The sequence below is a fragment of the Balaenoptera acutorostrata genome, chromosome 13 (assembly GCF_949987535.1).
Source record: "Balaenoptera acutorostrata chromosome 13, mBalAcu1.1, whole genome shotgun sequence".
Classification (NCBI taxonomy): Eukaryota; Metazoa; Chordata; class Mammalia; order Artiodactyla; family Balaenopteridae; genus Balaenoptera; species Balaenoptera acutorostrata.
Genome location: NC_080076.1, coordinates 81,114,346 through 81,139,293, shown reverse-complemented (window position 1 = coordinate 81,139,293; position 24,948 = coordinate 81,114,346). Strand labels below are relative to the sequence as shown.

The 24,948-nt window shown below is 47.4% G+C and overlaps 1 protein-coding gene across 3 annotated transcripts in view; it reads right to left on the bottom strand.

The window, feature by feature from the left end:
* Positions 1 to 1,232: 1,232 nt before the first annotated feature.
* RNFT2 (ring finger protein, transmembrane 2) overlaps positions 1,233 to 24,948 on the bottom strand; it is a 61,666-nt gene continuing 37,950 nt past the window's right edge. For 2 of the 3 annotated variants that reach the window (XM_057527215.1, XM_007189456.2), the window contains 4 exons: positions 10,524 to 10,673; positions 9,139 to 9,204; positions 8,901 to 9,002; positions 1,233 to 2,481 (listed from right to left, as the gene is read on the bottom strand). In XM_057527215.1, the coding sequence (XP_057383198.1) occupies positions 2,347 to 2,481; positions 8,901 to 9,002; positions 9,139 to 9,204; positions 10,524 to 10,673 (453 nt within the window). In that variant the 3' untranslated portion in view covers positions 1,233 to 2,346. The remainder of the gene's footprint in view (positions 2,482 to 8,900; positions 9,003 to 9,138; positions 9,205 to 10,523; positions 10,674 to 24,948) is intronic. The other variant, XM_007189457.2, reaches the window with a different exon arrangement.

Genomic DNA, 24,948 nt, shown 5'->3' with positions numbered 1-24,948 from the left:
TGCTGCTTTATGTTTGGAAACTTCTGCCCTGGCCACTGTTCCTCCCTAAAGCAGAAGTTAAATCCTCCCACCCAAAAGAAAACCTCCAGACATGACTTTCCCCCCAGAGGGTAGGGAATGAATAAATAAAATCCTAAACTAAATCATCCCACCTGCCCCTGAGTGTTCCCCACATGTGACACTCTTTATAGTGTCAGAGACATGGCTCATTATTTGTGGAATGTTAGAGGTTTTTTTTTGGTGGCATGAGTGTAATTGACAAAACCATTGGGGTATTCACCAGTAATCTACATTGTTAGTTTCCCTGGTTCCAGTAGATAATACACTAGGCTTTGTCACCCTGGAGATGGCTACAGGGAGGTGAAGTGACTTCTCAAAGTCATGCAGAGTTTGGAATCAGAATTCCAGGCCTGACTCCCAACAGACCGATCTATCTGCTCTGTCACACGCTGGCACTTTAATAAGTAAGTCTTCTCCAGCTTCAATTTCTCATGCTTCTTTGATGGCATCTGCAGGCAGGGCGATCTTTCTGATAAAAACCAGTTGCAGAAGCTCCTGTTGCTTCCCTTCAGTTCTTCTTCAAGGCAGCGGGTACAGAGCAGCCGAATCTGCCTGGCCGCATTTCCCTCCACTTCCCCTTCTGAGTTGATTATGCAGGCAAGAGGGATTGTAACATCGCGGCCATTGCCATAGTAACAAAGCTTGAAAGATGCCACGCTGCCCTGGAAGGGATGTCTTGCTGGGTATCAGGAGATAGCCAGAGATGTCAGGCAAAGGAAAAGGTCCTGGCTTGAAAGCACACAGGGGTGAATGTTCTGAATCTCTTGGGGGACAGGATGGGCATGTGAATACTGGCTGAGAGTGAGGCGGCAGCAAGGCTCCCACCATTTCTCCTGGGGCTTTCTGGCTAATCTGCTCAGTAGCCACACAGATTGCTTTCTCTGTAATGCCGTTGGCACTAGCCTAGTGCTGAGGTTGACAACGAGAGAATAGAGTTGGGAGGCGGGTAGGGCAGACAAGATTCCAGTGGCTTCTAAGGGATCACCTGTGCCTTCTCCTCCCAGATTTCAGAGCAGGGAGGGTCTCATGGGTGGAGAACTTGTTGTGTTACAGAGATTAGTAGCTCTGGTATAGAGATTCCAGAAACACTGATCACTGCTGTGCTCTATACCACCACCCTGGCTTGTGGAAAAATCCATAACATGGATCATGCCTTTTGCTCTGAAGGCTACCAGGGGAGAAGGCAATGGCCACAGGAGCTGTTGACAAGCCTGAGTCTTAAGTGAGGGACAGGACAAAAGGAGGAGGAGAGAAGTAAAGATGGAAGTGGACACCCCATGACATCTGCATCTGCACCAGAGCTGGCCTTTCCTGATAGCCAATCACGACTGAGCATCCCCGCCAGAGTCCAGCTAAACAGCAATTTTAAGGACCAAGTTTTTCCATGGACCCAACCACGACTAGATTTCAGGAGCTAGTGTTCACTATTAGCATTCTCAATGCAGTCCAAATCGAACGTGCTATGCACCTGAGCCACTGAAGGGCGTCAGAATCACCTCTTATGCTTTTAAAGAAACATGTCTGGGAGGCCCCACACCTGAAGTGTCTGAGCAGTGGGTCAGCATGTGGTTAAGTCAGGCTCCGAAGCCAGACAGGCCCGGGTTGGAAACTTGGTCCAACATTGCTCACTGGGTGACCCTGGGAAAGTTTCCACATGGAGCTCTATGCCTCACTTTCCTCATCTGTGAAACGAAGGAAACAACAGTACCTCCGCCATAGGGCTCTTGTGAGGATTACAGGAGGTCATCCGGGCAGGAGGCTCAAGGCTGTGCCTGGCTCACACTAAGTGTTTGGTACACGTAGTTCCTGTAGGGATAAGGTGGGGCCCAGCATTTGTATTTGGAAAATACTTCACCGTGATTCTCATCTGCGGACTTGGGCCATTTAGGGGGAGACAGTATCTCCAGGCCTCTCTCTAGTTTGCAGCATCAGGTATTAGGTCACCACGAGTTAAAATAATCAACAGGTGGGACTTGGTCCATTACCAGTTCCTTGACTTGGAGGGAAGTGGGAGGCCTACGTAGGTGGAGACCAAGTCTGAGTGAGAAGGCGTCCCCGTGTGTAGGGGTAGGATGCACACACCACGATCAGAACAAGAGAGGAAGGTGAAGGTGGGGAAGGCGACAGGGGCCTGGCTTTAGAGGAAGAGATGGAGAGAGGCAGGAAGGAGGACAGTCAGTGCTTGAGGACTTTTCCCCAGGAAGCCCCCGGAGTTGGACCCAACACCGCTGACCCTCCGTCATCTCCCCGGTGTGCCTGGGAGCAGCAATGCTGCAGTCTTCAGCCCTAGTACACCTGGAAGTGTGCCGAAGTGGCCCCGTCCTTCCAGCAGCGCAGGGTATCCACGGCAACCGAGCGGCAGAGCGGGCAGGTGCGCTCCCGGTCCAGCCAGAGGCAGAGGCACTCCTCACAGAACACGTGCTGCGGGGACAGCAATCAGGACCACTGGGGTCACTTTCCCAAGCATCCACCCTGTGCCCGCCTTGGTCCTAGGAGCTGGGACCCAGCAGTGAACAAAACAGACAATTCCTGCCCTCACGGAACTTGTATTCTAGCTGGGGAGACAACCAGCAAGAGGAATCTCTAAGAGGCAGAGTCTGCCAGTGGTAAGTGCTAAGATGGAAAAGCAGGGAAGCGGGGATAAGAGGGCTTGGGAGGCCTGTGATGGTGAATGCGGTGGCCTGGAAGGATGTCCCTGAGATACTGATATTTAGGTAAAACTTGAAGGAGGGTGAGGAGTGAGCCCTGGTGATATCTGGGAAAAGAGTGCTCCAGGCAGAGGGAATAGCACGTGCAAAGGCCCGGAGGCAGGAGTGTGCCTGGTGTGCTGGAGGAACAGCAAGGAGAGTGGGGCTGAGCCTGGGGGTGGAGGGCGGGATGAGGTCAGAGAGTTGTGTAGGGCCTTGGGAGGGCTTTGGCTTTTATTCTGAGAGAAGCAGGGAGCCATGGCAGGGTTTTGAGCAGAGGGCTGACTTGATATGATTTGTATTTTAATTTATTTATTATTTATTTATTATTTATTTTTGGCTGTGTTGGGTCTTCGTTTCTGTGCAAGGGCTTTCTCTAGTTGCGGCAAGCGGGGGCCACTCTTCATCGCGATGCGCGGGCCTCTCACTATCGCGGCCTCTCTTGTTGCGGAGCACAGGCTCCAGACGCACAGGCTCAGTAATTGTGGCTCACGGGCCCAGTTGCTCCGCGGCATGTGGGATCTTCCCAGACCAGGGCTCGAACCCGTGTCCCCTGCATTGGCAGGCAGATTCTCAACCACTGAGCCACCAGGGAAGCCCTGATTTGTATTTTTAAAAGATCCCTTTGGCAGCTGGGTTGAGAACAGACCACAGGGGTCAAGAGAAACATGGGGAGACTGGAAACATTAATGCGTTCCACCACCCTCTGGCTGTATAACTTGGACAAGTGATTTAACCTCCCCGTGCCTCTTTTTCCTCATCTGTAAAATGGGGATACTACTACTGCCCTCATAGGAAGATTAACGAACATTAAAGTACTTTCACATGACAATCAAACGCACTATATGATTCTTGATTGGATCCTGGATGTGGGGAAAAACCCTAGCTACGAAGGATGTTGAAGACGATTAGAGAAATTTGAATATATATTTGAATATTAGTATTTTATATCAATTAAAAATTTGATACTGTGATAGTAGAATTGTGGCTATGGGAGAGAATGTCCTTGTTCTTGGGAAATGTCTGCTGAAATATTTAGGGATGATAGAATCAACATGTCAGCCACTTACTCTCAACAGGTTTAGGGGGAAAAATCTATACTAAGAAAAGGCAATGTGGTAAAACGTTCACAATTCGTGAATCTAGATAAAGGATAAAAGGGTGTTCATTCTACTATCCTTCATCTTTTCTGTAGGTTGGAGATTTTTTAAAATAAAATTGATAATATAAAAATCCAAACAAAATGTTTTTTAAAAAAGTTTAAAAAAAGGCACTTAGACCAATGAATGCCTGGCAAATAAGTTTTCTGTAAGTGTTGGCTATTATACAGTAATAGTTATTATTACATTATATCTGTTTATTGTTTATTATGTGTCTCTCCATGGCAGACTGTAAGCTTCTTATAAACCCGTTCTGGCACAGTATGCAGTAGGTGCCTAATTGTATAAAGTGTTCTAAAGAAGAGCTCCATGATGCTACAGGAGTATGTTACAGGGGGACTAGTCTGATCTAGGGGGTAGTCGAGGAAGGCTTCTTGAAGGTGGTGACACTTGTGTTGAAGCCTGAAGGATGTTTGGGAGTTAACTAGGTGAAGAGAGGGGGCGGGGGCTACAGCATTCCAGGCTGAAGGGAACAGATGTGCAAAGCTCCCGAGATGGGAAAGCATTTCAGGCTCTCAAGGATGGCCAATGTGGCTACAGTGAGGTGGGTGCAGGGGAGTGGGGGAGAGGAGGTGAGCAGGCCACACAGAGTCTGGACGCCCATGCCCAAATTCTCACCATGGGCTGAAGGGCAGGACCAAGGGGTCAGCAGACCCAGCGGGCCCCATGAGGGCAGTGACTGCTGCTGTTGTCTTCCCACTGCCCAGCCCTGAGCCTGCACAGAGTAGGGGTTCTGACAAACAATGCCTTTCCAGGCAGGTTAGGTGGGAGATTCTGGAGATACTAGGATGATGAAGACCTGGTCCCTGGCCTCCAGGAGCTCACAGTTTCCTTCTCAGATAATCAGGCACGACCAAATCTGGGGCCAAATTAAGAGATTCAAAGAACACAGGACCACCCAGGGGCTGGGCTGGAGGAGTTCATGACCCAGGACTGCCTCTAGCATTTGGAGAAAGGAATGAGCCCCTACAGAGGGAAGGGGAGGAGGGGTCTTTCCAAGCTGGGAAGTGTAGGGTTGGGTGGGTTTGTGGTCAGTGGGGAATGCAGGTGGTGCTGGGTTGTTAACAGTTCCCTGCTGTGTCTCCTGGAGCACGGAGTTGGGAGAGGTGTCCCTAGGGTGGGACAGGCTACCCCACCCTGATCCCAAGTTCTATCCAGACTCCCCATGTCTTGCTCAGAGATTAAGAGCAGGCTCTCTGAGCCTGTCTCCTTCTCTGTAAAACAGGGCTACTATTTCCCCCACAAGGTATCTGTAAGGATGCAAACAGGTAAAGCCTATCATAAAGCATCAAGTGTGAGGCACGTGTAAGCAAAAAATCAGTGGGGGTTGTTATACTCTTGCCCTCTTTCCTTTGTATCACCAGCCCTCTGAAACCAAACTCCTGGTAGTGACCAAGAACCGGAGGGCAGTTTGTTCTGTAACATACTCTGACTCTTCTCTTTGGCAAGGAGGGCTTTAAATATAGCAGATTTCTGACTTTGTGTTCAAAATGCCCTTTCCCTGACCCCCTGTAGGCTGGCAGGAGGCATGCCATAAATACTTTGGAGTGACCAACCAGGCGAGTGTGCTCTGTCTGAGCGGAGAGTTCTAACCTCTGGACATGCTCAGTGTCTGCCTGACTAGCTCCAACTGACAATCTGCTTCTCAGGCCCCAGCTCTGGGAGGTGGTGGTAGGTGGTGGGTGTGAGTGACCCACTGAGCTTAATCTGATGGCCCTTTGAAGGGGAGACAGGATGTTCCTTTAGCCCAGTGGGCTCTTCATCTATCCATGCACGCATCTGCCCTTCTATTCATCAATCCAACTATCCATTCATCCACCCATCCATTCCCCCATCTACCCATCTATTCACCGACCCATCTGTCAATCCATTTGCCCATCCACCCAGTCACCCACACATTTATCTTTATCCACCCACCTTTGCACTCACCCACCCACCCCTCCACTTGGCTACCATCCATCTCCATCCCAACCATCCATCCATCTCCTCTATCCCATCCATCCAACCATCCATCCATATATCCATGCCATTCTATCCATCCATCCCATTCCATCCCTCTTCCATCCATCTCATCCCATTCCATCCATCCATCCAATGTTTACTGAGTCAGTACTGTGATTCCACTACTAAGAAAGACAGACACGGTCACCACTCTCAAGTGGCTTATAATTTGGCAAAGAGGAGACAGACCTTACACAACCAGTTGCCCAATTAATCATCTAGCTGACATCTGAGATAAGTGCTATGAAGGAAAAACACAGGATCTGCGAGGACACATAGCTGGGGGCACTGATGAGACTGGAGAAACAGAATCAGAGAAGCCTTTACTGAGGATGTAAAGGCTCATTACTGACTCATTCATTCATTTGTTCATTCATTCCGTGCATTTAGGAATTAACAAGGCCCTTTCACCTGTGGACGTCATCTCTGCCCTTCTAAGCCCGGCTCACAGCAGCAGAGGAAGACTGAGATGTGTGCCAGGCCTGGCCACGTATGTGGGCTTCAACCACCACTGGGTGTGGCCCCTGCTCCTGGATCTGGGGTGACGGTGTCTTGTCCAACCCCTCCCACTAATTCTAATCCAGCTGTGGGAAGACGTAGTGGTACCGGGAGAAGAACGGGAGAGAGGCAAACAGACTAAGGCTTGGAGAGACTGCCAGCAAGGAAGAAGAAAAACTTTCACCTTGACATCCTGTTCAAAGAATTGCTGCTACCAAGAAGGAAGTACAGACGCTCTGAAGCATATGAGAAGATGCTCGTCTGCTCTCATAATTAGGCAAATGCAAATGAAAACCGCACCAAGATAGTGTTTGTCACCTGTCAGATTGGTGACGCTCAAAAAAGACTTGATAACACGGTATGTTGGTGAGGGAGGAGAGCAAGAGGGTGCGTCATGCTCTGCACTGGGGTTGCAAATGGATACACTCTTTATGGAGGGCGATTTAGCAACATCTGTCAGAACTGCATACCCTCTGACCCAGTAATTCCACCACTAGGAATCTATCCTACTAAGAGCTTGCACACATGTGAGATGGAATACGTGCCAACGAGAGCTAATATTTATGGAACCTGACCACACACCAGGCATGGTTCTAAATGCTTCACCTGAATTAACTCATTTAATCAACACGATGAGTCCAGGTAGGTGCTATAGATCTCCCTATTCCTGATCTCTCATAACAGCCATATTTGTCATAACACAAGATTATGAACCGCTAAATGCCCATCAATTGGAGAATGGTTAAACAAATTATGGTCTATCCAGAAAATGGGATGTTATACAAATAAGGAACAATCTCTTCAGGCAGAGTTTCAAGTCAAAAAGAAAAGATGCAGAATGCAGTTTGGGTAGAATGTGCCACAACTTATGTCTTTTTGGAAAAGATATGTTTGTGTATATGTGTGTGTATATATATTTAAATTCTGCAAAGCATCTCTGGGAAGATATAAAGGAAACTGGCCCGGTTGCCTGTGTGGGTATTTAGGGGCCTAGCGAGCTGGGGATAAGGGTAGGAACCCTGTCACCACTTCCCTTTTTGTATCTTTAAAATATTTTTTTAATGAACTTTTTATTTTGGAATAATTTTAGACTTACAGAAAAGTTGCAAAGGTAGTACACACAGTTCTTGTATTACCCCTCACCCAGTTTCAGTCTCCCCTAGTATTATCCTCTTGCATCACCGTGGTACATTTATCAAAGCTAAGAAATCCACATAGATGCATGACCATGGACTAAACTCCAGACTTTCTTCAGATTTCATGAGGCTAGTTTTTCTCGCCTGTTCTCTCTCTGTTCCAGGTCCCACACTGCATTTAGTCATCATGACTTCTTCATCTACATTTTGAATTTCTGAGTCACGCAAATTTATTCTCAATTAAAAAATAAGTACAGTTAAAGATTAAAAACGAACCTCCTAAACATACCCAAACAGCAGAACCAAAAAAATTCTGCTGATGCCAAAAAAGGACCCCACCTCCTGTCCTCCTACCCCTGGAAGGTGGGCGTGGGAGCCATATGCTCTCCCATTCCTTCTAGTCTGCAGGCTACGCCTCCCCCAAAGTCTTCTCAGCCTCCAACTCATCGCTCTCTGGCCTGGTCCCCTGGGACGCTGCATGACACTCTCTCTTACACAGCACTTATCACTGCCTGCCTTGTTTCATAGTTATTTATGTATGCGTCTGTTTCCCCAAGGAGACCGTGTGTTCTAGAGAAGGGGACAGGGTCTATGTGCCCTCTGCCTCCCCTCCCCGGTATCTGATAGGATGCTTTGACTCATACACATTTGCTAAATTGACATCTTAGCCCCTGATGTCAGGAGGAGGGGGAGGGGGAGGGGGAGGGGGAGAAGGAAGAGAAGGAGCGCGGGGAGGAGGCCAAGGGATAAATTTAGGCAGTTAAAAGTAACTGACCAGTACTTACTACTATGGGTTGGTGACCCACAACTAATAACAAAAACAAATGGTAATAATAATTATAATGATACTAAAACTGTAATAATCGTAAGTTTTAGGGCTGAATAATTAAAATTTAGCTCTTTCCAGAGATGATCTCATTTAATCATAATAATAACTCTATAAAGTAGGCATCATTATGATACCCATTTTATAAATGAAAACGACCAAGTCTCAGGGAGATGGACTGAGCCACTTGGGGTCCACATTGCTGTTGAGATTCAAACTCAGGATATTCTGACACTATACCCTACTGAAATTTTCATTTTCTATGTTTTACCACTGAAATCAAAGCTCAGAGAGGTGACGTAAACCTGCCCAAGGGCAGCCAGCTAGGAAAAGGCAGAACTGAGATTTGACCTTGGGTCTGAAGGACTCCAGGCTTGACTACACTGTTCCCAAAGACCCATCCCAGAGCCCCAAGGTTTGGTCATTTGGTTTTAGTCAAGTGTCCCATGCAGGCACTTGGGACTTCTGCATGGGGCAGGGCCCTGCGGTCCCCCAACCTCCATCTCCAACGGCCCCGCCCAGCCCTGCTCACCTGGCACATAAGGATCAGAGGCTCTCGGAACTCAGCCTGGCAGATAGCACAGATATCACCAGCTTCTGTGCACTGCTGCCCAGTGGCCCGGACGCCATAATTCTGTTTGATGGAAGGGAGAGAGACGCAGACACAGCTGTGGTCCCTCGCTGGAGAGACACCCTCAGAAGCACAGCAAGGTCTGTTTCCGGCTCCTGGTTCCTGTGACCTCGGTCAGGACCATCAGAAGCCAACTCACCTGAGAGGTGCAGAGAAGCTTCAGGGCTTTCCTAACTCCACCCACGCGGCCACAAATGTCGAAAGACTGAAAGGAGAGCGAGGTGATGGCTGAAAAGTATCCAAGGATTGTTCGGGATCTCTTTCGCCATTCCTGAACAACCACCATGGACCCTCCTCATCTTTGACTCCAGACATTTTCAGGCCACATCCTCCCATTTGAAACTCCTCATTCCCATCAGTTTTGCTTGGCTTTTGTCTTGCTGCCTTCCATCAGCAGTCTCCCCTGCCAGTGGGGCCAGGATAGCGAATATATGGCATGCCTACTGTCTTTTCCCCCTCCCAAGCCCCGGGCAGGCATTGCTAATTGATCACAGCACCCTTCTTCTGAGTCAGGGCATAATCATTCTTCTCTGTCCAGCACTCCAGTCAGCCACTGCCAGCAAATCAGAATCAGTAGGCAAAATAAGCCCCAGTGGCTGACCCTGCATGGGTTGCTTGGCTAGCCCTGCTTGGAGGAAGGAAAGGGAACACATGCATTCCTCCAGAATTCTCTAAAGCCTTAAATAGATAAGGGAAAAGAAAGAGGAGGATGTGTTTATTGTTAGGGGGAAAACCTGATTTGTACTAATGATGAAAAGAGAAGCACTGCATACTGATTTGCAGAGCTGAGGGTATGCAATTTAAGAGGAACAGGAAACAAATTCTGTAGCAGTGTTGTCGGTGGGTTGAGAGCTCCAGACTTTGACGCTTGTTCTGTGATAACTAGCTGAGCGATGCTGGGCAAGTTACTTCTCTCTGAGCCTCAGTACCCTCGCCCATAATATAGGAGTGATAACGGTATGTATTTTGAAGGGTTGCTGTGAAGAGGATGACACGAAATGATGGCATATGGTGAGGTTTATGGGCAAGAAATTAGGATGGCTGTAACCATAAAAAGGAGTGAAGTACTGAGATATGCTATAATGTGGAGGAACCTCGGAAATGACGCTAAGTGAAAGAAGCCAGACACCAAAGGTTACATAGTGTATGATTCCATTTATATGAAATGTCCAGAAAAGATAAATCCATAGAGTCTTCAGAAAGAAGACTAGTGGTGGCCAGGCGCTGGTGGAGGAATGAAGAGCGATTGCTTCATGGGTACAGGGTTTCTTTTTGGGGTGATGAACGTGTCTTGGAACTAGACAGAGGTGGTAGTGGCACAACACTGAGAATCTGCTAAATGCCACTGAATCGTTCACTATAAAATGGTTAGTGGTTAATGTTGTGTTGTGTGAATTTAATTTTTCAATTAAACAAAGAGATTAGGGTGTTATTCCAGGCTCCCCACTTGCCCTCGCTGCCAGGCCCAGCTAGTGAATGGGTCTTCCTCAGGCCAGCCCTCCAGCCTCCCCCAGGCCACCTCACCTTGCAGAGGCTGTAGAGGACGATCAGGACCCCTCCGAGGAAGTAGCTGTTGGAGGCATCGTCACCCATGATGTATTTATACCACAGCTGGATGGGAACGAGTGAGCGGAACAGCTGGCTCAACTCCTCGATGACCAGATAGAACTTTCCCTGCAACCACACAGAAAGCATCAATTATTATTAGCAGTAAAGACCCAAAGGACCCAGCTGGGGGGCCCCCCAGCCCAGGGAGTAATGACATTCCAGGTCACAGGCAGCCCATTAATCAGCTCTGTAAAGCACTCAGGCCTGCTCCTAATGGGCCTGCAATGTGGCCGGGGAGACACGGCCCCTGCCTGCTGCCCTCGCCCGCTGCCCACCAGCCCAGAAGACCAACACTCTGAGGATCGCGTTTCAGGGAGGGAGAAGCTGGACACCTTCGGCCGAGGGTTGGAGTGTGGGTCACTCCCTGGTGCCTGCTGTGGCTTTGACGGCTCAAAGCCAATCACGGGGGCACAGTCCCTGGCCCTGCACTCAGATCACTCTCACCTCTAGGGGGCTGACCCAGGCATCGAGGGTGACTGCCCTCAGTGGCGTGGGCAGGGTGGGCCACAGGATGCAGGAAGGACAGGCAGAGAAGAGGAGAGGGGGGACGACGTGTTCTCGTTCCCAGCTGCCCCACCTACTGTCTCCAAGGAGGCAGGATCATATCTGGTGAAAGGACATGGACTTGGGTTCTCAGACCTGGGGGACTCAGAACCTTATCTTGCTGCATGTCGTGAGCCTCACTGTGCTCATCTACAGAATGGGAATCACAACTGCTACCTTCTAGGGTGGCTCTGAAGATTAAAGGAAATAAACAGGAAAAGCATCTAGCGTTCTCTATCTCTTCCTCTTTTGGCTTTTATTCAAGTCCCTCAAACTTTCTTGGGCCTGTGCTATAAAATGGACATGAAAATAACCCACCCTGTCGTGTCTAATAAAGTTAAACAGACACCTGCTTAGGACCCAGTAATTGCACTCCCAGGTGTGCACCTGAGAGAAATGAAAACCTATGTCCATCTGTAGGCGAATGTTCACAGCAGCTTTATTCATAATATCTTCAAACTGGAAACAGCCCAAATGTCCGTCAAAGGAAGAATGCATAAACAAATTGTGGTATATTTATACAATAGGACATTACTCAGCAATAAAAAAGGAACAAATGTTTGCAATACACAGCAACATGAATGAATCTCAAACATTCTCTCCTATCAAAGGAGACAGATACAAAAGAGTACATAGTGTGCAATTCTGATTTATATGAAGTCCTAGAATAGGTAACATAAAACTGCACTGAAGACTTCCCTGGTGGCGCAGTGGTTGAGAATCTGCCTGCCAATGCAGAGGGCACGGGTTTGAGCCCTGGTCTGGGAAGCTCCCACATGCCGCGGAGCAACTAAGCCGTGCGCCACAACTACTGAGCCTGCGCGCCTAGAGCCTGTGCTCCGCAACAAGAGAAGCCATGGCAATGAGAAACGTGTGCACCGCGACGAAGAGTAGCCCCCGCTCGCCACAACTACAGAAAGCCCGCGCGCAGCAACAAAGACCCAACGCAGCCAAAAATAAAAAATAAAGTTAAAAAAAATAAACCGCACTGATGGAAATAAGATCAGTGGTTGCCTGGGGTGAGCTGGGGGAGGAATGACTGCAAGGGGGCGTCAAGGAATTTTGAGGAATGAGGGGGCGTCAAGGAATTTTGGGGAATGAAAGAAATTGTAGATTGTATATGTAAATTTTATATTTTATATAGTGATGGGGGTGGTGGTTACATGTGGGTATACATTTGCCAAAACTCACTGAAACGTGTGCTTCAAATCTATGCATTTTCTTGTACAGATGTACAATGTTATACACCTCAATAAAGTTGACTGAAACAAATAAACAAACATAGAAACAAATAGTCCCGCTCCAAGCACACATAGCCTTAAAGATGTGAATAATCTTGGCTCCAGCAATTCCACGTCTAGGAATTTATCCTAATAATCAGGGATATGTGCTAACAGATGTGCCAGTAGGAATGGCCACTGCAGCATTCTTTGAAACAGTACAACCAAAAACAGGTAACCAACTAAATGTGCAAAAAGAGGGTCTGGTTATGGTAGGGATCGATAATGCAAAGCCATACAGCCAATCAAATACCATCCTGAAAAGGAGCGACTTCGCAGTGAAGAAATCCACTACATACCGCCTTAACCAAGTGACCAAGGTTAACATCCCCAGTAATAAGTCATATTGAAGCCTAAACCCCTGATAAGATGCCCTGAGAAAAATACAGTATCATCCTGTGTATTCTGGCCAAAAACTTACAAGCTCAGTTGAATCATAAGAAAACGAGACAAAGCCAAACTGAGGAACATTCTACAAAATAACTGTCCAGCATTCTTCAAAAGTGTGAAGGTCATGAAAGACAAAGAAAAGACCAAGGGATTGTTAGATCAGAGAGGACTAAGGAGACATGACAAATAAATGCAACGTGGGATCTTAGATTCGATCCTAGACCAGGAAAAAGACGTTTGTGGAACAACTGGCAAAATGTGATAAGGTCTGTAGTTTAGTTAATAATAATGGTACCAATGTGAATTTCCTGGCTTTGCTAATTGTACTATGGTTATATTAGATGTTAATATTAGGGGAAGCTGGGTGACGGATATATGGGAACTCTCTGTATTATTTTTGCAACTTTTCTCGAAGTCTAAAATTATTTCAAAAGAAAAAGTTAGAAAAGAAATCATCCTGGCAAAGGATATCTATTGATTCAGGGAAATGCTCATACTATAGTTCCAAGTGGAAAAGATACAGAATGCAGAAACTACTCATTTTCATTGTGGTAAACTAGAGGGAGAAAAAAGTTATAAAAATGCATTGTGGGGTTTCCCTGGTGGCGCAGTGGTTGGGAGTCTGCCTGCCAATGCAGGGGACGCGGGTTCGAGCCCTGGTCTGGGAAGGTCCCACATGCCGTGGAGCAACTGGGCCCGTGCGCCACAATTACTGAGCCTGCGCTCAAGAGCCTGCAAGCCACAGCTACTGAGGCCTGCGTGCCTGGAGCCCATGCTCCGCAGCAGGAGAGGCCACCGCGATGAGGAGCCCACGCACCGCGGTGAAGAATGGCCCCTGCTCGCCGCAAGTGGAGAAAGCCCACACGCAGCAACGAAGACCCAACACAGCCAAAAAAAAAAAAACAAGTAAATAAATTTATAAAAAAAAAAATGTGTTGTGTATCCATCAAACGGATGATGTACAGAATGTGGACAGAGACTTTATATCTACCCCATTATATTCTGTCCTGATAGGCTGAGCACAGGTCGCTTGGAAGAGGACTCCTTGAGGCAGATGTACCCACATCTGCTAAGGACCAAGGAAAGGCATCCAGTCATCCACTCACCCCAATGTCTGACCTTGCAGAATCGGAACCTCACCCCAGACCTGCTGAATCAGAATCTGCAATTTAACAAGCTTCCCAGGTGATATGTGTGCACGTTCAAGTTTGAGAAGCACTATTTCAATGGATAAGTGGAACAAGGGCAGTGAAGTAATATAGGCAGGATGAGGAAAGAAAGGTATTCCAGAAGCCCAGAGGTGATGGAAAGGATGGTCAATCTTTGGCCATCTTGCTGGGCAGCCTCCTGCTTTGTCCTCCTGACCTCATGGTGGTTGAGGATATGACCACCTCATGAAAGGTCCTATGTCCCTGTGTCTCTGGGAACCCCTGCATGCTGGCATCTGGTTGACTCTGGAGACAGACCCTGCTGTCCCCTCTCAGGCTAATCTTGCACAACCAGCCTGGCTTGGTGGTTAAGAGTGTAGCTCGGGAACCAGACAGCCTGGGGTCAGATCCTGTTGCCAACCACCTTGCTATTACTGATCCTTGGTCACTGTCTTTGGATCCCCCAGTTCTCAGGCTCCACTAGCTGCGGGCTGGTCCCCTGGTCCAGACCCCAAGCTTCCCACTCACCTAACACGTGGGTCTGGAACAGAGGTCAGCAATCTTTTTCTGCAAAGGACCAGATAGTGAATACTTTGGCTCTGAGGTCATACAGTCTCTGTCACCACTATTCCCCTCAGCTATCGACAACAGGTAAACAAATAGGCATGGCTGTGTTCCAGTAAAACTTTACTTACAAACACAGATGTTGCGAGGCATATTTGATCTGCAGCTTGTGGTTTAACAACCCCTGGTCTATAACATCAGAACCTAGATAAGTCAAGTCATGATGGGGACTCCAACACATCCCCAGAATTTCAGAGAAGGCTCAGGGACCAGCTTCTTGGCCCTTCTTTCAGGTGCTCTGCTATGTAGACCAAGCTCTTCCTCTGTAGATGGACCAGTAGTCCCCTACTCTTTGCCGAGCTAACACCTGTTCATCTTCTGGGTCTCAGCTAACTGTCACCTCCTATAAGAAGCCTTCCCCAACTCCTTAATTAAATTAAGTGCTCCTGTTACACCCTTTAAATCACTTTAGAGCACTTCTCACAATATTAAAAAAAATTACTTCAGTATCCCTCTCTCCCACTGGACCGTAAGCCCCATAAGCATGAAGATAATTTGGCTCCTGGTCATATTCCTAGCACGCAGCACATAGCAGGTGCTTATTTAAGAGCTAGAGACCTCTGAAGCGTAAGATTTTCCACCCTTATTACTCAGGTCAACATCTAGAGTTTGCTGATGGAGAAGGAGAGTTGGAACATGGAAGAGAGTACTTCTCTTCATAGGCAAGCCCTGATGTCACAGAAGATAAAATAAAGGGAGAGAGTGCTAAAGGTAGCAGTTAGCTGCTGGGGGGGCCGGCCACTTGGAGAGGAGATAAAACCACTGGGGAAAACTGGGCACATCCCAGTGAAACCATCTCTAATTAAGCAGTTTTATAATTCCAGGTTGCTTAAGCATGTTACTTCTGACGACCACCAAATGGACCGTGTGGTTTCTCCGGGGTATCAGACAACAAGGAAGGCGATCAGATTATGACCCGTCTGCCCTCCCTGCCACCCGTAAAGGGGGAACAGTAGCAATTGCTGCAGAACTTAGGCACAGAGAGCTCGCTGATGGGATTCTGATAAAGGGGGTAGGAGCAGTCAAGGAGGGGAAGGCAGGTTCTGTTCTGACTTTTACTGTGAGGATGGGGGAGGGACCAAAAGTGAAGTGGGAAGCAAGGAAACGACAGAGGGCTGACTGGAAGGGAGTGGGAAATGATGGCGAGCAGGATGCTGAGAAGCCGGAGAAAGGAACAGGTTAGGAGACTTGACTTTCGGAGAACGCACCTACCTGGGAAAGGTGATGTGAAGGATCGTGGGGATGAAGACGAAGGGGAGGGAGACATAATCAGAGTTGTTAGCAGCGCAAATGTACAAAGATATAAAGAATGGATTAACAGGGATAAAAGGTTTTTTCTGCATCAAAATTAATAATGAATATTTATACGGCTTTACCTGTTTATAAATCTCTTTCATACACATTTTCTCACCTACAGAAGTAGGACAGCACAGCAGTTAAGGACATGGGAATTGGGCCTCCAAAGTCAAATCCGCTACCTACTAAATTAGGTTGATTTTGGACAATAATTTAACTTCTCTGAGTCTCAGTTTCCTCATCTGTAAATGGGGTTGAAAACACAGACACACACACACACAGACACACACACACACACACACAGACACACACACACACACACACAGTGGTGTGCTGGCAAATCAGTTCTCCGGAAAACAACCAAAAAACAAAAAGGCCCTGATATGTGTGCTTCCAATTTCTGTGGTGTAAGTACTCCCACAGGGCCAATTTCAAGCTTCCTAGGGTTTAACGACTGCTTGCAAATTTCCTGAAAATGTAACCATTGGCTTTCACAAGCCCACACAAACTTGCTCCAACAGGCCAAGGTGACTGTGAGGATTGAATGAGCAAATGCACCTAAAACATAGGTACCCAGGAAGGGCCCAGTGCATGATAAGAGCTAGTAAAGAACCTCATGATGATCTGGGGATGTGGGCATTATTACTGTCACTCACGTTCTTTTAGAGATAGGACACCTCAGGTTCAAAAGAACTAAGGAATGAACGAGAATGAGGCAGAGGTGCTATCTGGGACTCCCAGGCCCAGGCTGCATGAGACCTGGCAGCTGTCACTGCCTCCCCCTTGCTTGCCCTTCCTCCCCTTCCTTCCTCCTTTCTCGGGTTGTGAGAAACCCAAGGGACAAGGGGAGACCACGTGCAGAGGCCAGGTGCAGAGGGAGAGGTTCTGAGCGACACTACACAGGGGAGAAGCAAGGAACCCGGCCAACAGGGAAAACCGAGGGCCCAGATATAGGACCTGAGCAAGTCATCCCACCCATGTCAGCTGAGGCATTAGACCTGTGAGTAAAAAAGCCATTGTGGATGGTCCAGTCTCAGCGGACATCACATGGAGACCAGCTGTCCCCAGTGTACCCTGGCTGAACTCCTGACCCACAGAATCATGGGAAATAATAAAATGGTGGTTGTTTTAAGCCAAAAGAAAGAAAAAAAGAGAAAAATGAACTAAAGTACTCATCTAAGGAGGTGATGGTGATGTTTGCCAGTGCTTCTTAAGGCTGGCTTGTTGGGTTAGCACTCCAAGACCCTGTGCCAAAAAGCCAGCCACACTACCACGAGGAGAGCGATACCTGTGCTTCTCTCTAGAATGTTCTTTGAAGAACACAAATCTGATCATTGCAGACCCCTGTTTATAACCGTAGGCCAGGGGCCTTTGGGAGGCAATCAGATTATGAGGGTGGAGCCCTCATGAATGGGATTAGTGCCCTTATAAGAAGAGACATGAGAGCATCGTCCCTCCTTCCATGTCTGTCTGTCTGTCTGTCTGTCTCTCTCTCTCCCAAACCCCTGCAATTATTCTTGACTCTCCTTTCTCTCAGAACCAACATCCAATTCATCTACAAATTCTGCTGGAAACAGCTCCCTAACAACTTCTGTCGTTGTCCCCCTATGATTTATTCCTCACACGGTATCCAAAATGAGCTTCTCAAAATACAAGGCAGAACAAATCATCCCAGAGCTCAAAACTGCCAATGTCTTCTATCTCCCTCAGAGTGACATGTGAAACTCACCCTATCTTCCAGATCCTATAAGATCTGCCCCCTGCCCACATGTCTGATGTGCCTGATTCTCAAAAACAAAAAACAAAAAACAAAAAGCAAGCACAGTTCTACCTCAGGGTCTTTGCACTTGCTCTTTCCACTTCCTGGAGCACTCTTCCTCCTGATATCTGCCAGCTGGCTCCCTCACTTCCCTTGGGTCTTGGCACACATGTCATCTCATCAGGAAGGATCACTGAACAATGTACATAAAATAGCACCCCTGCACTTCCTACTTCCCCCCATCCTCCCCATCCTCTGTATTCAGCTTTCATTTTTCTTTTTTGCACTCACCCCCAACATGGACTATATTTCTTTGTTATGCTCCTGAAATACAGGGGCTCTGTGTCTTTTTGGCATTACCATTTCTGTTTGCAGAATCTAGAGGAGCATCAAACAGGGTGCTCAGTCGAATGAATAAGTGGGCCTCAGTGTCTTCATCTATAGACTGCAGGTAATAATAGTATGTCCCTCAAAGAGTTTTGATGTTAATAACAGCAAATACATACACTGAAGGCTTATTACTTGCCAAGTGCTGTTCTAAGCACTTTGTATTAATTTAACTCTCACAACAACCTATGAGATAGGAGCTATCATCATCCCCATTTTACAGAAGAGTAGACTGAGGCACAGGGAGGTTAAGTCACTTGCTCAACGTCACACAGCTGGTAGGTGGCAGAGATAGAATTTGAATCCAGGCAGGCTGGTTCCAGAGGCCACGTTATAAATCCTCTCTCATTAGAGAAATAACGTGTAAAGATCTTAAAACAAGGTGTGACAATGTTCATTGCAGCACTATTTACAACAGCCAGGACATGGAAGCAACCTAAGTGTCTGTCGACAGATGAATGGATAAAGGAGATGTGGCACATATATACAATGGAATATTACTCAGCCATAAAAAGAAACGAAATTGAGTTATTTGTAGTGAGGTGGATGGATCTAGAGTCTGCCATACAGAGTGAAGTAAGTCAGAAAGAGAAAAACAAATACCGTATGCTAACACATATATATGGAATCTGAAAAAGCAAAACAAAACAAAAAAATGGTTCTGAAGAACCTAGGGGCAGGACAGGAATAAAGATGCAGATGTAGAGAATGGACTTGAGGACATGGGGAGGGGGAAGGGTAAGCTGGGACGAAGTGAGAGAGTGGCATGGACATATATACACTACCAAATGTAAAACAGATAGCTAGTGGGAAGCAGCCGCATAGCATAGGGAGACCAGCTGGGTGCTTTGTGACCACCTAGAGGGGTGGGATAGGGAAGGTGGGAGGGAGGCACAAAAGGGAGGGGATATGGGGATATATGTATACATATAGGTGATTCACTTTGTTATACAGCAGCAACTAACACAACAATGTAAAGCAATTATACTCCAATAAATACGTTAAAAAAATAAATAAATAAAAAATAAATAAAAGGAGAAAAAAAAGAAAAAAAACCAAGGTGTGACATACCATAATATTAAATGTTGGCTATTATTATTATCACTACTACTTGCTGCCTGTTAAAGGAAGCTCATTTTGGACTAAGGGCTAAGGAGAGATAAGTCATAGCCATCCTGGGTGCTGACTATCCCATAAGCCAAGTCTCTTGGGTGGGTATGACGTGTGGATGGCTGGTGATGTTTGCCAGTGCTTCTTAAGGCTGGCTTGTTGGGTTAGCACTCCAAGACCCTGTGCCAAAAAGCCAGCCACACTGCCACGAGGAGAGCGATACCTGTGCTTCTTTCTAGAATGTTCTTTGAAGAACACAAATCTGATCATTGCAGACCCCTGCTTATAACCCTCCCTGGCTCGCCACTACCCCCAGGACAAAGGCTAAACTACTTGCCAAGCCCTCTGGACCTGGCCGTCTACAGTGGAGCCATAGGGCACTGTGGAGGCTCCATGCATGTGCCACATTCCGGGGAAAACTTGTCACCTTGATCGTGACTACTACACAGGGATACTGTAAGCATCCAACTGAATCAGCATTTCTCAAAGTGTGGTCCAGGACCCTGAGGGTCCCCAAACCCCTTCCAGAAGGTCTGTGAAGTCAAAACTATTTTCATCATAATTCTCAGACATTAACTGACATTTTTATTCTCTAACAAGTATACAGTTGAGTTTTTCCTGAGGCTATATGACATGATTTGCAACAAATGAGAATGCAAGTATCTTCTATCAAGCCAGATATTAATTTATAAAAATGTAAAAACAAGTCCCTTTTCTCATTAATTAAAAAAATAGTTATGTCTCTTTAAAATATGTTATTTAGGGCTTCCCTGGTGGCGCAGTGGTTGAGAATCTGCCTGCCAATGCAGGGGACACGGGTTCGAGCCCTGGTCTGGGAAGATCCCACATGCCGCGGAGCAACTAGGCCCGTGAGCCACAATTACTGAGCCTGCGCGTCTGGAGCCTGTGCTCCGCAACAAGAGAGGCCGCGATAGTGAGAGGCTCGCGCACCGCGATGAAGAGTGGCCCCCGCTTGCCGCAACTAGAGAAAGCCCTCGCGCAGCAATGAAGACCCAACACAGCCAAAAATTAAAAAATATATATATAAAGAAATTAATTAATTAAATTAAAAAAATATGTTATTTATTTTAACACATAAGGGGTTGATTATTATTTTAAGTTAATTAGTAAGTACTGTAAAAAGTTCTTGGTTTTAATTTCAATTGTGGTGAATTGATTTTAATTTCTATTATGGTTACATGGGTCATAGCAATAACCCATGTAAGCAAGCTCTTTAGGGTCTTCAATACTTTCTAAAAGTGTAAAGAGGCCCTAAGTCTAAAATGTTTGAGAATCCCTGAGTAGCATGTGGAATAGAGTAAGTATTCAATAACTTTGACTATTATTATTTTTAAGAAAGCATTTTATTTTTAAAAATTTATTTTTATTGTTTTAAATCTTTATTTTGTGTTGAAGCATAGTTGATTAACAATGTTGTGTTAGTTTCAGGTGTATAGTTTCAGGTGTATAGTAAAGTGATTCAGTTATACATATATATGTTATCTATTTTTTTTCAAATTCTTTTCCCATTTAGGTTATTACAGAATATTGAGCAGTGTTCCTGTGCTACTCAGTAGGTCCTTGTTGGTTATCTATTTTATATTATTATTATTATCTATTTCTTTGATAGGCTGTGAGCTTCATGAATGCAGAGAACCATATCCTGTTCACCATCTTTCCCCTATGCTTAGTCAGGGTGTGTCCCTAGTTGCTGTCACCTTACATTCTTTCTCTCCTTCTTCCTTAGCACTAGAGTCCTCAATATTTTAGCTGGATGATATCTTAAACAAAGACTACATCTCCCAGCTTCTCTTGCAACCAGGTGCCATTTTAGTGGCACTTCAGTGGCACTAAGCTATAGTAGACGTGTCATGTGACAACTTCAGAGAAACTTTCACCTTATTCTTCCCCCCCCCCCGTCCTCCTTCCTGCTATCTGGAACTTAGATGTGATGGCTAGTGCTCTAGCTGCCATATTGGACCATGAGGAGGAGTCCCACACCCTAGGATTGGTGAAGTAGTAACCTGGAAGGTGTCACACTACCAGGTTTGGACTGCTTACCTTTGGACTTTACATGGGAAGAAATAAACCCTTCTTAAGTTTAAGCTATTATTATTATTTTTGCTGTTATTGGCTTATCCCAATTCTAACTAATACAAAGGATTTGGCACTGAGTAGGTGATCAAAAAATGTTTTTTGAGTGAATGAATGAACAAATGAACAGGAGGGCTAAATGACCTTGTAGTTCAAATAGCTAGGTTTTCCACAGGTGTGGCTCATAGAGAACCCTGATGCCAAAGGTGCTAGGAAGCAAGGGTCAGTGTATAAGGAAGGGTTTATAAAAAAGATGAGGCTAGGAGAGAGGAAAAGGGGCTGTCCAGTGACTGCTGGGTTCAGCACAGAGCACCATGAGAAAGGCATGCAGTGTAGAAGAAAGGACGATGATTTGGCTCTTACTATGTGCTAGGCACCTACTCTCTGCACAACACTGTGAGGTAGGTGCTATTAATGCTCCCATTTTACAGATAAGGAAAGTGAGAAAGAGAGGATAGCTCCAGGGGACACAGCTAATAGAAAGTTCTGGACACCTCTACCTGGTAGGAAAGATGGCCACTAGTAGCCCCAAGCCAACACTCTCACAGCTTAACTCCAACGGGGGGGGGGGCCTAGTTTCTCCCAGGGGGCCCATTTGCCAACCCGGACAGCGAGCCTTGGATGGATTGGTCAGATGGGGCAGGGGGTGGGCGGGGCGCCGTGACTGACAGCCGCATCAGGACCACAGGGAGAGGGAGAGGCGGTTCCCCACAGTGAGGGGTGTCGGGAAAAGGAGGCCGGAGAGCTTCTCTGAGTTAAGGCTAGCACTGGGCCAAAGGGACTCCTCATTGCAGAGCCCTCCTCTAAAGTGGGGAAAATAAGCAGGAACTGCGTCCAGCCTCCCGGGTGCTTTCCCTCATTTGCTTTTCTTGCCCTGGACCGCTGGTTAGCTCCCGGCCGCCACAGGGGACAGGGCCATGCTTCCGAAATGGGCGGGCTGGGCCCGCGCAAAGAGCTGAAAACAAATACTTGTTTTCTTGGGAAGGCGGCCTGCAGGTCTGTTATGATTGCAGGCTGCACGGGGGACCGCGGCTGAAAGAGCCCTTCAGAACAGAACAGCCGCAACATCGACCCGCTGAGGAGCAGGCGGGCCCATCTAGGACTTCTCAGACTTGAGAAGGCTTGGCGGGTGGGGAAGAGCTTAGTAACTGACTTCAAAACAACCTGGCCAGGAGTGCTGGGGGCAAGAGGTGTTGAGGGCACTGGGATTAGAAGAAAGGCTAGAGAGAAATGCAGGGGGTGGGGGAGGAGAGGGATACAGGAGAGGAACTAGGAGATGTGGGCAAACGAAGAGAGGGGAGAAATGACAGAGCTAGAGGACAGAAGAAAAAGGGCACCCAGGAGTGAGAGACCAGGCAAAGAGGGGGCCAAGGAGGAGAAAGTAATCTCATTATTAAGCACCTACCATGGGCCAGGAATTGTGCATCAAATGCTCCCCTGGTGGGGTAGTTATGACCCAGTCCCATTTCTCAGATGAGAAAGCTCAACATAGGCACGGGAGGCAGGAATAAATCGTGGGAGACTGAGCTAATGAGATAAGTACAAGGGGAAAGAGACAAGAAACTAGCAGCAAAAGAGAAGAACTAGGGCCAGTTAACGGGTGAGAAAACAGAGGCTCTAAGAGGTTGTCCAAGTGCTAGACAGGGGTAGAGCCAGGTTTAAATCCAGTCTGACTTCCTATCTTGTGCCATTTCGTGCTATGAGGAGCGAAGAAAGGGAGACTCTAGCAGGAGTTAAAGTGAGATGTGGGGAGAGAGAAAGAAAAGATACAAGGTGTGTGGGAGGGTGGAGAACTGAAGAGGGAGGATAAGATTCAGGATAATGGGCACCTTGGCAGGGGTACTGACCAGAGGGGAAACGAAGGAGCCTTTCGGGTGCTGGAAATGTTTTATATCTGTGCTGCCCAATACAGTACAGATAGTACTGTAATAGTCACGTGTCTATTGAGCGCTTTAAATGTGGTTAAATCTGCACTGAGATGTACTGAAAGTATGAAATACACAGGAAATTTCAGTCTTAGAAAAACAACAAAAAGGTAAAGTAGCTCATTAAAATTTTTTATATTGATTACATGTTTAAATAATAGTTTGGACATTCTGGGATAAATAAAATATATTATTAGAATTAATGTTACTTGTTCCTTTTTGCTTGCTTAATGTGACTACTTGAAAATTGTAAATTGCTTATGTGGCTCGTATTATATTTCTGTTGGAGAGCGCTGGTGATATCTTGACACATATGGATATACATGTACATATTTTACATATGGATACATACATATGTAAAAACTCATCGAGCTTGTATATTTATAATTAGATCACTTTACAATATGCAATTTATGCCTCAATAAGTAAAAAAGTAAAGAGAAGAGTGAGCCAGGTTGGGTACAGGCTGAGAGCGCGGCAGGTGGGGGGCGGGGCCAGAGGCAGGCGGCCGCACGTTACCCGGCAACGGGCGCTGCAGGTGACGTCACCGGCGGCGGCCATCAGTTCCCCTCCGGGTGGCGCGGGCAGGCCGGGCCTCCTGCCTCCTCCTCCCCCAGGCCCGGATGAGATCACCGCAACGGGCGGCCGGCTGTCCCCGCGCTACCAACAAATCGACTCCTCGGCGAGCGCCAGCATCTCATGATCTCATGGTCCCGCGGGACGGCGCCGGCCGATGAGGTCACAGCCCCGCGACCCGGGCCGCCAGGGTCTGCGCACCGGCTCCGGGCCGGGACCTCTGGGCGCCTAGCATCAGTACCAAGCAAGCCCCCAGCCCCCGGCTCTTCAGCCTTCAGGGACAAAGGAGGTGGCTGTTTGCGAAGGGCAAAGCTGCCCTCTCCACTCTTTTGCTGCATCTTTCCCCGCCCACTTTATTTGAACATTTCACCCCTCAGGCCACGTGTCTATCAAGGAGTGACCGCACCAGCTCTCCAGGACTTGAGGTCAGGCGCAGTGCGAGGCGACTCGCACGCATGATTTCACAGCCGCCCAGTGAAAGAAGTTCTATTCTTAGCTGTCTGACAATCTAAGGAACTGAGGCTCAGAGGGGTAAAGGCCCTGCCCCAGGTTACCCAGCTAGGAAAGGGTGGCTCTCCCTTTCTTCTCCCTAGCTGCACCCCAAACCTCCGCTCCTTTACCCCAGTTCCTCCTTGCTCTGGTGGGAACAGTGATCACGGCCACGCTTGCTGGGTGCCCACGATGTGCTGGGCACTTTATATTAAAAGTCACTGTTCCACATGCCAAACCCACAGGAGAGGTCCATTATGGACTAGTTTGTGAGGAGAACCAGAAGGCCCAGTCAGAGGGGTGAAGTGGCCTGTGGCAGAGCTAGGGTTTGATTCCACAGCACAGTCTTTGTATTACTCTACACCCCCTTCCCCAGCAAAAGATGAAGCTTTCCTGTTGACAGTGGACAATATACCCTCTCACCTCTCTCCCTCCCCGCCGGGGTCAGCCATCAAAGGAAGTCAAAGAGGGGCCCGTGAGACCCTCTTAGAGGGCGTCCCAACTCCCTCGCCAGCAGCAGGTCTCCCATCACCTACTGCTCACTAACACAGCTCTGCATTCAATCTCCAGCAATATTCACTGCCCAGGCCAACAGGGAGGGAGGGGGATGACGTTTACTGAGTGGCTGAGCCAGGCACTGAGTCACGGCCATTACCAAGAGCAGAGCTGTGAGAGGGTCATTTCCAGCTTCATTCTGCAGATGAGAAAACTGAATTTATT